Genomic DNA, 16,704 nt, shown 5'->3' on the forward strand with positions numbered 1-16,704 from the left:
ACTACTTTTCAGTATGTGAGCTATGTAAATTTTTATTCCAATTGCTATGATTACTACCTTTTTTCCCCACTCAGTTTTACCTGAAATTTTCATAGCATTGAACTTTTCCCACACCTTCTCTACAGTTCCTAGAATAAATTATTCAGTTATGTTAAAGGGAAGATAAGACAAAGAGACTGCAAGACCATGCAGCATCCACTTAACTTTAAAATGGAGTCTGTAGAAAGACTATGAAACTATGAAACTAAATGTAGCACATTCCTTATTTTCTCACCTTGAAATTGTAGAATTTTAAGTTATTTTTATGGCAGTGTAATTTCTCTAGAGCTTGCTAAATAATAAACTTCTTGTAGGAGACAGGCATGAAAAATTTTGCTTTTCATGTTTTTTATGAACCTTCCTAAATACATCAGCTTTCTGGTTAGACTTGAGAAAGTCATTACTGTACTTAACTATGAATGAAGTTGTTGATATGCCTGAAAACTCCCTGAATGTTAAGAGTAAAAAAATAAGCAAATATTTGCCATACAATGTAGGTAGATATAGGTATCTACCATAGCTACCTGACTTATTTTAAGTTAAAGCTGACAGGTTCTTCTTTATTTCAAGAACACATTATAGTTTGGAAAATCTTCTTGGGACTGTGCTTTTAGGCCACTACTGTTCTTCTTTCCAAGTAGAACAGCAAACCAATCTCTGACTCTCAGTAATATATGCATCATGAGCACCAAAGGCTTTCCTTAATAGAATGCCTGTAAATAAACTCTGGCATCTTAATACTTCTGACTTTACACAGCAGTGAAAATTAATTCAGTCTTTGTTTTTCCTGCAGCCATTCTATTGATTGCTGAAGCTCTTAAAAGCCTTCTTTTAAATCAGAACTTTGAGTGCAAGAAGTTGAAAGTATGTAATGTTATGGATGATTAATATTTAGGAGATCAGTGACCCTCCCAAGAAAAAGTCAAAAGAGTACAGCCCCTTTTTCTGTATGCCAGCTGACCATGAACAGCTTTTCAGTCTCCTTATGCACACCTATTAAGTTCATAATAAAGAAAATCTTCCTCTGAATAATTTAAAATTATTATATTTTAAAAAAAGTTGCTATTCATACATATTAAATATCTACCCAATTCAAAACACTGATTGCCACTACACCGTTTCAGAAGAAAAACAAGTAATTTGAAGTCACAATTACTGTAAAAATCACAGAAAATATTAGCATGGGGAAATGACATCTGATAGCACCAATAAAGATAGGTATTGAAACATAAACTCTCCCTTAACTTCTCCTCGCCTCTGCCAAGCAGGCAGCTGCCATGAATCTGGATAACACACCATACGAAAGGAGAACACTGTAGTTGCATTCATGTTAAAATCATCTCTTCATTCAACAATTTGTACAGGGGCAGTTGTAGTCACAGAGGAAGTCCTTAGGCTTGGCTGAATTCACAGGGAATGGCTGGTCACCGCATCACAGGAAATGTTTTATGGTATCACATACTAGATCGGACAACCGGCAGAAAGAAGGAATTATGTGAAGAAAATCCTTATGGTAAGTTAGGTATGCCAGTTAGTGCAGCCAGAAGAAGAGCTGCACAGACAGTTGTGATTTAGAGTTTGTTGCAGACAATGGCATGCCAATACTGTGCTGTTCTAAGTTTTTCAGAACTGGTAACTCAAATCCAGAAAATGTCCCAAGTATGGATGGTCGCTCTGAATGTGAGGGATACAGTTTTTATGGAAAGGACATACTTTTACATCTAAGGTTTTCACTTCTGAAACACAACGAAGCAGAATCTGTGCTTGCCTGGAGGAGAGTTCCACACCCTTTTAACAGACCTCCAGGGACTATAAGTGTTCACCCATGATTGCACCCACTGCACTAGCTGACTTCTGACAAACAGTCTCACTTTCTCTGGATATTCGAGTAGGAGGAGAACCCCCTGAAACTGTAGGGCAGCTGCAACAGCCACATGGCAAGCATTTAGTGTTGTGGAAGCTGAGATTCCATCTGAATCCCAAACCCCTCTTTGTATTTAACTCCGCTGGTTGCATTTTCAACTCAGCGTATTTCCTTTCTTTTCTGTTTCACAGGAACACCAAATGAGCTGCACATGGATGAATTAGCCTGCACCATCCTTGAAACGTATACAAGGAATTTTTAGGGCAGCAGCATTGTTATTGCAATACCTTGCTCTTGAATGAAATTAAAAGATTGTCCTTATGTCTATATCCTTGAAGAAAAAGGACAGGGTGGCAATCTGTTTTGAGGCATAGAAAATTCTGGGTCTGATAATAGTTTAATAGCTTTAGAAAGTCAGTAAGTCTTTCAGTCTGAGTGTGGCATTCAAACAGGAAAAAATAGAAGTTCTGCAAATTTTAATAGCTAAATTATTAGAAAATAGCTAAATTATTAGAAAATTATTCTTCTTTATGCTGAATATAAATTTTAGAAATTTATTTCAAAAATAAATATAGTATGGAATATAATTTACTTGCTGAGAAGCCACCTGCACCAGTAACTAGCTGCTCAGCAGCATGCACTTAAGCTGATGACAAGAGTAAGGGGAACTAAATTTTCACTACTTTAGAATAACAATAAGGTTGATGAAGGGATTATTTACCCTGTCTGCAGTTGTGGCATCCATCTGAACATGGTATGCAGTCTTCAGAGTCAGGATCTTCCACTTCACCTGTGTTTTGCAAATCATCAGTTTAATTCTAGATAATGCAACATTTGGAAGCACTCAGCAAGGTCCCTGGAAATAAACTTGATCAAATCAGAAAAGGAGAAAGACTCATAGAAATTTGTTTTCTCATTTGTTTTTGCATAACCCACTCAATTTGAGGAAAACACTCTTACTTTACAATAACATGATACTAGAAGAGGATCAGAGCTGGTACTTGAGGACCTCAGGGTCAGGTGTGTGTTTCAAAACATTTTTTAATATGCTTAAGCAGATTTCTGTAATAATTTCAATAGAGTATTTGCTATCTCCTACTGAAGGACACTTACCTTCTCTACAGCTATGCTTCTCACACACATTTTGAGCAAGGTAGTAGCCTCTGAAACATCTTTTGCAGTGACTGGAGTTCAGGCACACCTCACAGTGGCCAGGGCAAGGCACACAGGTGTGCTCCAAGTGGAAGTGACCTGGAGGACAGTTGTCTCTGCACTCCCCATGATACAGAAAACGTTCCACCCCTCTTTTGTCTGTGGCAAAAAAATAGGAAAAAGCTGTCAGCCACAGAGGGCATTTGTGGTATGAGAAGGAGCTTTATGAAGTTGTAGTGCTGCAGTAGAGACATTGACTGCTAGATTTTACAGTTTTACACCAAATGAGTTGTATAAAAGTTTCAGGACCTCAAACTTTTCACATTCCTGGGGATTTATGGCATTTAAAATATCATGCTAGAGACCAATTACTCTTTACACCAATCAATCTAATTAAAAAAAAAAAAATCAAGATTTTTCCATCATGGAATTCTCTTGCAGAGGATAAGCAAATATTTGCAGTACATTGCAAATGTACAATAAATGTACAATTATTTTTTTGTAAAGCAAAATGGCCCACTTCACATTTGGAAAGAGTCAATCTGCGTCCCTAGAAGATTAAACTGTAATACTCAGTTTAGTGGAATAACCTAGATTTGAATTTAAATACCAGATGTGCAGCTACTAGCTATTAAAGCACAAACATTCTCTAATGCATGAGAACTGGGAGATCCCTTGCTCCAAATCCTGCTGAGTCAAGCCCGTGAAAACACAGATAACTTCATGTGCCATGTGCTGCAGCATGGGGAGATTTCTAATCAGTTACCCCACATTAGAAAGTACACATACAGCTGTGCTAAGTGTATTTCATTGCCTTAACTGCAGAGCAAGAATTTGCTGACCAGAATTTATTTTTGAAAATGCAGAGAAAGCATCTATACTAGGCAATAATGCTGCACCATAGCACAAGTTTGATTTTATTTATTTATTTATTTATTTTTCTTTTCATGCACAAATCTTTAATTTTCCTGCCTCCTTAGGGTGTGAGTCTCATCAGCATCTCAATTTTTTGATTCACAGAAAACCAGAAATATATCTTGCAGTCCTCCATAAGAGAGTGACTTGGGGAACAATTATGCAAACTTGGTCTCACATTGGACCTGAAGTTCCATTTGAAAACTTCATCTACTGAGCCAGACTTCCCAAAGTAAGAAAGTCAGTCTCATCATCAGTACGACTAATTAATGCAGCCATATGAGTGTTTGCTTGTAGTTTAGATACTTATTACTAAATGAAGTCCATGCCATTGTTGATTAGGACTGAAATGAAGTAGTAACTGAAATGAAAAGGTTGTGAATCCATCGTGAACCCTCAGAACACAGCTCAGAAAAAATTACTCTCTATTATAAATTACATCTTAAATACTCATTTCCAAGGACAGTTCAGACTAGTTGCACATACTTGGAGGTAATGGCCTCAGATTTTTGCTGATCAGGTATTGGAGGGACAATAGGAAATAATTTTTAAAACAGAAATTCAAAAGGAGAAGAGTGGCTTTTTGGAATTTCCACAAAATTAGCTACATTAGCATTCCTCTCAACCTAAGATCTATAAAAATGTGTGTTGGTGATAAGCTTCTCTTTGCAAACCCTGTTTGTTCAGCTCTAGGGACACAGCAACATCCAGTGGAACCCACCACACTTATTTTTTAGCCTCTCCCAGAGAGATGCTTAGGAAAGCAGCCTGGCTCCCTGCCTGCTTGAGCAAACTGGCTCCATTTCAGTATAGCACATCCTGTGCAGTGGGTGGGGGAAGCATGTATGAAGCTTTCTTTTCCAGAGGCAAGCTTTGTAGGTTTTTGTTCCTTTTTTTTTTTCTTGTTTCAGTTTCTGTTAACACAGTTCCTATTGAAAAAACACCAAGGGAAATGCATTAGGTTGAAAGGACAATACACAGTTGTGTTTTCTTGTACTTTAAAAAAAATTGAGTTCCAATTCCCTTCCGAGTCACAAGAAGATTGTGATACAGATTGGTAGTAAAAGCACTACTCGTTTTATTGGATCTAACAACTGGCCCTTGAGTGCTGAAGGAAAAGGGAATTTAGAGGCCAAGAGAGGGGAAAAGCTGGCAAAATGAAATCTTACTTACCTGTTCCACAAGTGGTGCATTTGTTAGGTTCACTTCCAGTGCAATCCAGGCAGGTGTGATGGCACAGGTGACAGTGATGTTTGAATTCAAACTTTCCCCTGGGGCATTGCATAACACAGTGGCCATCATCAAAGACTCTTTTAAAGAAGACAGAGGCATAATTACAAATCTAGCTACTGTTTGTTCTTTAAATCTAAAGGAAACTAAAAAGAAACTCAATAAATTCTTCTCTTACTCTATTTACAAATCCTTGAACTTCAAGACTTTGTTTTCCTGATTTTATTCATAGTATTTACTATATGAAAAATGTTTTAAACATGAATCTTAGACTTCAAAGACCACTTTTTGGTCCTTTACCTAGATGTCCTTATGTCACAGTCTCTGACAGTGGTCCCATGTGTCTTCTAAAAGAAAAGCAATACTTGGTCTTTGTGAAGGAATAACCCATCTGTTTTACTTTTAAGACTTTTAAGCCTTTAAAAAGTACTGTGGCTTCAGTACTGCGACCTTGTACATGAAGTCAAATATCTATCTGAATATTGGCCTTCAGGAGCTGTGTTTTTAGACTTACATGTTGTTGTGACTTAGGAATGGTATTTAGCAATTTAGTTTTCCCACTGAAACACTCCAAACCATGCTCAGCTGCCTGTTCCCCCTCCCCCTCCTCTGCTAGGGATGGAGAGGAGAATTGGATGGACAAAAGGTAAAGATCACCGGCTGAGATAAGACCAATTTACTGGAAACGGCAGAGAAATAAGAAAATGAACAGTAACAGGAAAAGTACAAATTACAAAGCTCACAACAGCTGAGCAATTATCATGCCAGTGCTCACAACTACACTGCAGGGAACCCCTGACACCTGACTGGCCATGCCCTGGAAAGGGGGTGCCAAGAAATTTCCCCTGGAAAGGGACACCTTCCCCCACCACTGGAACTAAGAGTGCAGCAGTTTAGAAAAACTTCCAAGTCCTAGCCCTGCCTCTCCTGACTACTGCAGAAATTAACTCTATCCTGGCTGGAACCAGGACATTTCCCCCAAACAATGCCATTTTCTCCCATATTCTATGCCACTCAAATCTACCCACACTCGGGGCAAATCCTTGAATGACCTTCCTAGAAATTGCTTTCTTGACCCTAAACATGGTCTAGACCACACCAAGGAGACATACCAGACACAGCTATAAGAACATGTATTCCTTAACATCCAAAGGAAATAAAAAATTCTGAAGGAGAAAAGGGAAGTGAAAACACAGGGAAAATAATCCTGTCCTGTTCTCCCACAGGCTGGGTATGATTATTCATGTGTTCCCAAAAGTAGACAAGGGTAGAAGATTCCCTGGGATAAGGGTAGAAGAGCAGCTTTGGATGCACATCCCAGATAACCCTCACTTCCCCTGATGTTATTATGTCATAGGCTGCTACCACACAGTACAGCAAGAGAGCAATCCTGATCCTCCTCCCTGCTCTGAAACAGAACATTGTGAGGAGCATCTTGAGCATATATGGAGGCACAGACAGGGTCAGGTACCACATCCACAAATTAGACAAATGCTCAGGTCTGTTTTTATATCAAACCTTCATGCCCCACTCTGGATGCCAAACAAGGTTGCTGTGGTTTAACAATGAGATTTCCCAATGCGATTTAGCAATGGGATTTAGTGCTCCCACCAAAACACTCCAAACCACATGCTTCTTACTCACTCTCCCATCCCTGTCCCCCGAGGTGGGATGGAGAGGAGAACTGGAGGCATGAAAGGTAAAGAACATGGGTTGAAATAAGAACAATTTACTGGAAACAGCAGTGAAAAATGAAAATGAAGACTAGCAGCAAGAATATCGATTGTGGGGATAGTGGGGTGCTCTGCAGTAGAATTCATGTGCCTGCACTCCCTCTATGTTGTGGAACCCCTGACAAAACCTGACCATGCCACGCTCCGGGCCTCTAAATGGACCTCTTCTCCCTCCCCTGCAAATAACATCAGGTAGCATTGAATAACCTCCAGCTCTAGCCATGCCCCTCCTGTCTACTGCAAAAATTAACTCCATCCTGGCTGGAACCAGGACATACATCTATCCATAAGTATGGTTGCTAAATGATTTCCTTTTGCTGGATAATTAAACATTTGCTAAAGAATCCTTCTTTATGATGAAAATTTATGGTCCATTTTTCACATTTTCTTGATGTCTAATGTTTTAATCTGCTTGGGAGAAAATAGAAATGCATCAATTCATGCATCATTCAAAGACTATTGAAAGAACATAAAACAAGTTGGCTAGATTTCAACAGTGTTTTCCCTCCTAAGAAAATAAGAAAGGAATTGCTGTAATTCTCTACAGATAACCACTTTGCTGTCTGAAGATGTGGGACTTAGTTTCTAGAGAAGTTGAGTGCCATTTAGGCCATTAGTACAGTACATTTGATTGCACCTAGACAACAAAAGGCTTTCCATTATACTAAGATAGGGCAGGTTTTCTTGGAGTCAACCAATGGCATTAGAGAATATCTACAATATATCCTCATAAATTTCATTTGCTATGATCATTTTCAGATTTATTCTGAAAGAAAAGGAGAAACGTGACAGAGGTACTGGAGGTAGCTGCACTATGCTTATATGGCATGCAAATATTAGTTCAACTACGTGTGCTAGCTCTAATGATAGCCATCCTTAGAAGCAGCTCTCACAGTGGTAAACTACATTTTCTTCCTCTTTGTTATGTTGCCCCTAATAGGAAACACCTGGTCAGATCTTGTCACTAACCCTGGCTCAAACTATAAACAGATGGACAAGGAATTTTGTGATAATCAGTTTGTCTGCGTAAAAAACAACAGTTTCTTATTTTTTCTTTCAAAAAAACAAAAATAACAAAACAAACCCAGGTAGCAGCATTTTCATTTATCACACATTCTGACAGAAATTTTATTATTAAAATAAATTGACATCTATGCTGAATTTTCATAAGGAGCTCTTGCCTCTGGCAAGGTTTCTCTGTAACATTATTTCTTTCACTATAGACTGTTCCATTTAATATGACTTTTTCTAGCAACTTTCATAATGTACAGAAGGGTCTCAGAAAGCTTTTTGAAACCTTAGATACCTTAGAGAATTTATCATAGTGGTTAGAGCAACATCCTTCCAAAAAGTCTCTGAGACCTCATTACTGCAAACACCTCTTTGCTTTGTAAATATCTGCATGTGAGGCTCACAATATAGGTTGCAACAGGCAATCTAATTTAAATGCCATTGTGAATAGGAGAAATCCACTCCACAGTCCAAAATTCTGTCCAGATTTTCTCTGATCTCATTTCTGATGTCACAGAATTTGATAATGCTTTCTCACTTACAAATTTGTTTGGACTCCATTGCTCCTGGTTTGTCTTTCATTGGCATAGTCACATAATAGAAATTTTTAGGGCAAACTGCAGAATTGCTTAGGGATTTTCTTTCCTTGCCTTAGATGATCTGATCCTGTTTTCATACCAGTGGAAATATCAGCTGGCTACAAAACAATCCAATGCAACAGAACCAGAGTTATTTGTGTGAGAACACAGCTATGGATAGGACGTGTATAAAACCAGTGGTCTTCTGGAATAGGTGTGATGTGACCTAAACATAAAGCTCTGATTTGTGAAGCCCTGTGGAAAAGCTTCTTTCTTGTTGTCTGCAATCCTCATGTCAGGTTAGAAGTATTGGCCTAACCCACAACACCTCAGTTAGGGAATGATTTTTAGTTGCTATGAATTTCTCCCAGAATTAGCCTCAGCATCCCTACTCATGCCTTGAGCCAGTCCTCATAGCTGTGTAGAGCTACAGATGCCCTAAGTTTTGTCATTAAAATTGCCAGTTGTGATTCCAAGAATTATGACTTAAAAAGGATGAAGATGAAAGAAAGTCTATTTTACATATAGAAAAGAATTTTTTCTTTATCTGTGGGAATGATGCCGCTAAACATTAATTGCTTGTGTAGCCAGCTATTTTGTTTACATAAAAATTGTTTTCTCAAGTCCTGTGGATTTTTTTGCCCTAGACACTTCTTGCTTCCTTTTTCTCTGCTAAAAAGAATACAGCCCCTTCTCCAGATGATAATGTGAGATCTTTGTACTGCACTGGTGATGGGAGACAATTACCTTGTGAGTGGGCAGCTGATGCAGTTGTCTGACTCAGGTCCAATGCATTTCTGACAAGATGTGTCACACAACTGGCATTCCTGGGAATCATCAAGATATTCACCTGGTAGGAAAAATGGTTTATTTCAGATCAACCTTCTCACAATTAAAAAAAAAAAACAAAAACGAAAAAACAAAAGGAAGAGAAAAAAGAACCAATCTTTCCAGGCTGGAAAACATAGTGATTAAGAGGAATTGGATTTATTTTAAATTACTGAAATGAGCACATTTCCCTGTGGCATCAGGAAAATAAGTACTGGCTCCCTTGGGGAACCAAGATAATCACACCTGTTTGTTTGTTTGTTTGTTTGTTTATTCTTTTCCACATGAATTTGAGAAAGAGTTGGTTTTGGTAATTTATTTTGCATCAGTTGAAGTAATGAGACTCTTAAGATTCACGAGTTACGTCAAAATTAGTGCTGCTGAGGTGTATTCATTATGTAATGTCTTTTGAGCTCACTTTCAAGCTGCAGGTTAAAGAGTTTGCTGTCATGGGTGTGGATATATTACATGAGGAGATGGACTTCAGCAAGCTTCCATCAACCAGATACCTGTTGGTGCTTCCCAAACCTCCAGCTGTAGCATAGTTTGTCTCAGTCCTGGGCTGCTGATGGTAGACTCCCTACGTAAAGGACCTAGGCTTTAATTTTGGCTGGATTGAAACTTGGTGCAAAAGTGCACAGTTTTGACTTGAAAAAGATTTTATATTATATGGATTTCTACCTCAAAATTGAGATAAAGATATTAACATTTCCAGATCATGAATACACGAGCACTACCATGCTGCTGAAGTGCAAAGTTTGGCTCTTTACTTACTGATTAAAACAGTGGTGCAAACTGGTAAACTGCACACCTAATAACTCTTAGGGCAGAGATTTGGTAAGAAGTATGAATACTTTATCTCTGTGCAGCATCATGTGGGGACAGTAAATTGATTTATCACGCAGTTTTATAAAGCTCAGCATTGGATCTTTTATGTCAGTTTCTTTTGGGAAAATTTATTATAGCCGAGTGTATATATTTAAGGAATTGGCTGTTCCTTCATTCTTGAGTAATGGAAGAGACTGGACAAAAAGTCCTATATAATACATAAAACCTGCAGTTTCTATGGATACTTCAATATCAAGCAGCTCTTTCCACTTGCATTGCTGCTGGAAAATCCAGATCTGGCAAATATAGTGAACTTTAGGAATCAAAACACAAATATGGAATGATTCGGGTTTGGCTCTCACTTGCAGTCAGTTCCTTACATTTGAAGAGCAAAGGCACCATACAAGCAAATACTTATACCAACTTAAAACAATGTAGGGAGGAAAAATTTTCTGAAATACTGCAAATTATGTTCTCTGTCTGTTGTGTTTTTAACAGTTGTGTTTTTACATATTAAACACCAATAAAAAAATTTATAATAGTTGAAACCTCTGGTATGAGATATGAGCTAGGATAGTACTTTATACCTAAGGGGATTGGAACAGCAAAGTTATAAAGGCAAACTGACTGCCCTGGGTGAAACCTGGGATACCCAAAACATAGGCAGAGATGTAATTGTTTTGTAATGGTTTGTGTGTTCTAAAGAGAGGGAAAAAAGTAAAAGACAAAGCAAAAGCCAGTGATAGAACCACATAAACCATGAAGACAATGCTTCTCAGAGGCTGGTCTGGGATTAGTGCTAGCTGGGAAGAAGTTCAGACTGGGAGAAAGTGAAGAGTCTTTTGATGAGATCAGGGAAACAAGAGTCTTTGCAAACACATTCAGACATTTTAATAGCTTTCCTTATCCAAAGAGCAATTTGTATACATCTATCTCTGTATCTCTATATATCTATGTTTCTATTTCCATGCATTTATGTAATCCCTTGCATGCCCATAGTTCCATGGAACTGCTGCAGCATTTCTGAACTGCAACACTGCATCTTTTATGAGTAATTACTTTATAGTGGAATAAAACTAAAAACATTAGAAAAGCTGTCAGACAAATAATTCAGCAGGATTCTAAATTTTTCTAGATGTTGCCCAGATAACATTGTTGTATTAATGCATATCTATCAATACCAAATGTTTATAATTCTCACCTTCTAGAAAAAAATGGTGTGGCCTTCAGGCCATTGACCGATTTGGTTAATGTAAACCTCTCAAGCCTTTTTGATATGTAGCCAGAGGATGTAACATGGAATTCCACATTCTCAAATGTTTTATGGGGTTTTAATATATAATTCTGTCATGGTCTAGGAATAGTACTTCCCAATTCTCTGACCTCACTGAGATTTACCTAAGCCAGATACCTAAACCACTTGCTTGCCTTCCTTCCCCTACTCTTTCCCCTCCCCCTTTCCCCTCCAGGGATGGAGTTGAAAATTAGAGGCACAAAAATGTGAAAATCACAGGCTGAGATATGAACAATTTACTGGAAGCAGCAATGATAATAAAACAGTAACAGCCATGATGTTAATAACAAAAGGTTGAAATTATTACATAGAAAATAAAACAATACTGGACTGTTTTGCCCTCCACCCTTTCTCTTGCCTATGGAAGGCGAGAGCAAGTCCCTTTGCTTGCCCCTCAAAAGTGATGTGAGATGGTATCCAATAATATAAGGGTCTGGCCATGCCTCCTTCCCAGATAGTATAGAAAATTAACTTCGTCCTGCCTGAAACTAAGACATATTTTATATATATAATATATATATAATATATATTATTCCTATCTATCTGTTTATCTATCTATCTATCTATAGACACACACACATATATATTTGGACAATAATACAACCAAGAAAAAAAATGCAGTATCTGAAAAGATTTTCCTTTGCAGGTTTGATGCATGAGTTTTTTTTTATTCTATTGGATTTACATCACTGGGAAATCTGTCAGAGGCTTTATTACATTATTGTTTCTGTGATGATATTTTGTGTTATGTATTAGAAAACTTTTTTATTTCTCCTTTACTTTATTTTCCCTCACTACCTGAATGTTTATCCTGGGTGCCTGTCCACTGTACCTAAGCTACTAATTCATACACCTCAGCTATGCATTCACATATAGCAGAAGTAGTTTAGTTTTTAAAGGGTTTAGTTCTTTCTATGTTATGCCTTTCATTGGAAGTGGTGTAATACATTTCAGCTGTGCTTGGAATAGTGCCAGGAAGACCAGTTCTGTGGCTCTGAACTGAAGCATTTTAATGAATATTATTACAAGAATGTGCACCAGAAAATACTTACATATTTGGCCATCTGAATTGCAAATCACATCTAGAACTGTAGATCTGACACACTAACAAAATAGGTTTTTGGTGGATATTCAAAGAGTTAACGCTGGAATTCAAAAAAGACTTTTAAATTATTCCACAGGGCAGTTCAACCATCTGCCAGAATTCCTTGTGAGCAATTCACCTAGAAAAATATAGGCTGCCAAAGCCTCAATCCTTTTATTATTTTCTGTATTAAAATATGTATCTGTCTAACATACTTAATAAGTACTCTCAACAATGTGTCTTCACGTAACTTTCAATCAGGCAATGATCATCAATTACTTTGGATCATCTCATATTTATCATTCATTATTGTGTTAATTCTGCTACCTTGTTACCTTGTTTAAAAACATTTGTCACAGTGTTTGGAAAAAAAAAAAGGAATTTGAGATATTGTAGAAATAATGATATGTTAACAGACTTGATTCCTCATAATAGGAAGATTTTAATGTATAATTTTTGTGTCCATAGTTAGAAATGTTGAGCTCCATATTTGGGCTACATCAGGTTTCAGGTTGTGCCTTTAATGGTATACAAAATCCCTATACTTAATGCTCAGTTCCTATCAGTTCATATGATGCATTTTAAGGTGAGGTAAGAACTATTCCTCCCATTAAGGAGGTAGAAATCTGAGTTGCAATAATATAATCAAATTAGTTTGCAATAGCAAACTAGAACCTGTCTTTCCTGAGTCCCAGTCTGGAACACTTGTCATAGTTGCCTAGTTGTTCTATTTTTTTGCATAAGCAGCATCGTGTGTACCTTTAGCTTGTCACTATTTCTCTCTTGCTTTCCAACACCTGTGGCAGCACATGGTGTTTCCGGAGATCAATTAGATCAGGGTGTGAATATCCTTGTCACTTATGCTGGGAGATTCCATGCGCTGGCTGCCGTAAGTCCTTTTCTCTTGTAGTCCCACCGTGACACTTAGTCACTGCAAGTCATGTGTTACTTCTCCACTTTGTTTGATCAAAACATCACTTTATCTAGTTTTAAAATGTTCTTTATTGTCTATAGCATTGCTGCAAGGGCTTTTCCTTAAAATCAATGGAAAAATTACCTTATTTCCTCCATTTAACTTGTTTACTTTCATGAAAATCTGGATATAGATTTCATACTGGGGTTCTTTGTACGTAATCTTATGGGTTATAAAGGTTTGACAAAGCAGATAAAAAGTGCTCAGAATTGCTTTTCATCCATCAGGTGTGAGAACTGAAATAAGTTGGTCTTACAGACCTCTCTGCTTTTTCTCATGTTTGGCTGTGATACATTTTATTTTGTCTGGCTTGCTCCTTGAATTTTTTGAAGAAACATTTACTCATAAAGCTTAAGTAGATAACTAAAACTAACTTGCATATAAAAATACATGTAAATTCACTCTAAAGAGTCTTTGTAAAGTTACTCCTTTGCTTAGCCCAAGCTCTCAGTGTTTGAGAGATTATAGCTCCCAGAAAGAAATCTTGCCATAATGTCCATGATGTAACATTTTCAAAATGAAGACATTTCCTTTGCCCTCAGATTTGGCAGTTGTACAAAATTTGCATCTGGTTTCCAATTATTTGTCTAGCTTCAGTTTTCAGTTTCCTGCTAATTACACAATGTCCAAATTTCTGTCTCTCTATTCAGATGTGCAGAAGGGACAAAACTTCTAGGTATTATGATTTGAGGTGATGAGAAGGATTCAGGATTGGAAGTCTTCTTTTCAGAAGTGTTCTAGGCAGTGACAAATGAGAAGGCTGAAAATAGGATACTGATTCCTAAGTCACTAAATCTCCCTCTTGTGCCAAGGGGCAAAGCAGAACCTTGAAAAGGATTGAACATCTCTTCCCTGAATGGCTGTGTGCTGAGTGTGATATAATGATTTTAGGATGAAAGGCTCCCTTGTTACAGGATTAGGTGAAATCACACAGAGAGACTCAGGTTAGCTGTAATCATGACAGTCAGGAGTGAAGAAATTGCCTTTATCAGACTCTGCTGTCTTACACAGCCCTCTATGCTATTCCCTGCAGAATAAAACCATTCACATTAGCCAAAGCTGCCTTATTTATTTCTAACACAAAGGGATTTTCCCTTCCCTTTACAATGTGTACTTCTCACCCCCATTTCTATGTAGTATTAATACAATTGTTGTTAGAAACCCACTGAAGAGCCAGAGCCCTCAGCAGTACTCAGTGGGCATAAAACAGACCCCAGAAAGACTTTTTTTTTTTAAAGAAATCACCTTTAACCTTTAAATCTCCATTTCTACTAAATTTTTAGGTATTTTAAGAATTTGCTTTAAAACTGCATTTGTTCTAATTATGTGGATGCCTGGAAGCATAAGCTGGCTAGGTTCATGGTTTCTCCCTGTGCCTGTGTAAACACCTATGTCAGAGCCTGACAATGTGTTCTGCTGCTCACCTATAGCCTGAAATCTGACAGCCAGTCCCAAAAGAAATGGAGAAGGGAAAAGGAACAATCTCAATGAATCTATATCAATAAATCTTTGGTTTGTACCCTTATCACTTGTTGAAGGAGGGAGAAATACTACAGCACTCTCAAAAGTTTAGATTCACAATGGAAAAAATATGCTCGGCCTGTCCATTTCTTGAGCTTCACAGCTGGAAATTTTCCTGTTTTATGTTTTCAATCTTCCCATTTTTCATAATAATCAGTAGCTGACAACCTTCTAAAGGGTAGTGGAACAGAAACACCTGAACCTAACTGAAAATTATTGCACAGTGCTGATCGTACTGCTTTGGAAAGCTAGGTAGTTGCACGTGAAATACAAAACCCAAATGTAGTATGCTTTGAGTAAAGCTGACATTATTTGCACATGGAGTACATTAAAGATAGAATCTTTCAGTGCTGGAGGAAAACACACATCAGAGGCAACCAAGGTAACAACAGTGTGTCTCTCTCCTCTGTTATAAAGCAAGGAGTATGTACTTTGTGTACAGGGAGTCTTCCCTGACCACTGCAGGATTTCTGTAGTCTGATTTGAATAGACACAAACCTGAAGTGAGAAGAGCGGGATGTTTTGGTGCAGTATTTCAGTGGTGTCATCCATCTTAAGAAACTCCTGCACAGGCTGTTATTACTGGACATCCTAAACTTAAAGAGGAAATGAGCAGAGATCTGTTGATAATTGGGCAGATTTTAGCAGGACAACTATTGTCCCAAGATGTAACAACTAGTACAATAGATGCATACTATTAATCAAATGCAATTTCTGTTTAATTTGCAGAGATGATGACATATTAAAGCCTGAAAGAAACCTTCCATAAAGATTCAAGTATGTTATTGGAAGTAAGGACCAGATCAAATTAAATCTTTTAATTAGGGTATAAAAGTCTAAACTTTATTCTCATCTGTAGTTGTTCAGCCTCCTCAATACATTTACACTGGTGATCTTCCCCTGCTTGAAATCTTCCCTGGTTCCTGGTCTCTGCTATAAACACCTCTGGATAATTTTTTAATGATTACAGATTACATTCCCTTTAACAATCACACATTCCATGTTGATGACACAGCTCTTATAATTCAGATACACCTGTAAAGAGAGTTAGTGGCACTGTTCAGCAGCAGGAACTAATTTTGAATCCTCCTTTCAGCCTTGAAAGTGTTCAGAGAGGCTCTGCTAAAGGCAGACACAGCAAGACCAACATTTACACAACTTCATTTTCATATGGCCTTGCTCTTGTAGTATGAAAAGGGGCTACTTTATTTGGGAGTGAATATTTGAGTTATTTTTGTATTTTTATCCAGTGGCATTGCACAGAATGGTCCATTAGCAAAGTCATAAGCACAACCACTGACAGCAACCTGATCCATGGGGATGGAGCTACTTTCCTTCCAACCCACATCTCAAAGAATATCTGTAGGCATCAGGAGGAGGGGCAGTGGGCAGGCCAAGGACAATTGTAAATGCCAAAGTTATGCTGTATTATCTGAATTATAATTAAATCACATTAGTCATGCTCCAGTAAACACTCAGTGTTACTGTTGAATTTGCATGATAGAGCCATTAATTCTCCTTGGATAAACAAGTACTCACTGCTCGTCAGTGTTCTGGCTTCTCACTGCCAGATTGATTGGAAAAATGGGTACTTAATCACCTCATTGCTCTCTACTGTATTTTCTGATGGTTGAGTGGTTTTTTGCTTTGAAAA

At 37.7% G+C, this 16,704-nt stretch overlaps 1 protein-coding gene across 1 annotated transcript in view; it reads right to left on the minus strand.

Moving 5' to 3' along the window:
* PCSK5 (proprotein convertase subtilisin/kexin type 5) overlaps positions 1-16,704 on the minus strand; it is a 227,494-nt gene that overhangs the window by 33,381 nt on the left and 177,409 nt on the right. Inside the window, exons 21-24 of the mRNA XM_066568788.1 lie at positions 9,270-9,372; positions 5,144-5,280; positions 3,017-3,214; positions 2,625-2,693 (exon numbers count right to left, since the gene is read on the minus strand). Coding sequence (XP_066424885.1) covers positions 2,625-2,693; positions 3,017-3,214; positions 5,144-5,280; positions 9,270-9,372 — 507 coding nt within the window. The remainder of the gene's footprint in view (positions 1-2,624; positions 2,694-3,016; positions 3,215-5,143; positions 5,281-9,269; positions 9,373-16,704) is intronic.

Source organism: Molothrus aeneus, chromosome Z (assembly GCF_037042795.1).
Source record: "Molothrus aeneus isolate 106 chromosome Z, BPBGC_Maene_1.0, whole genome shotgun sequence".
Taxonomy (NCBI): Eukaryota; Metazoa; Chordata; class Aves; order Passeriformes; family Icteridae; genus Molothrus; species Molothrus aeneus.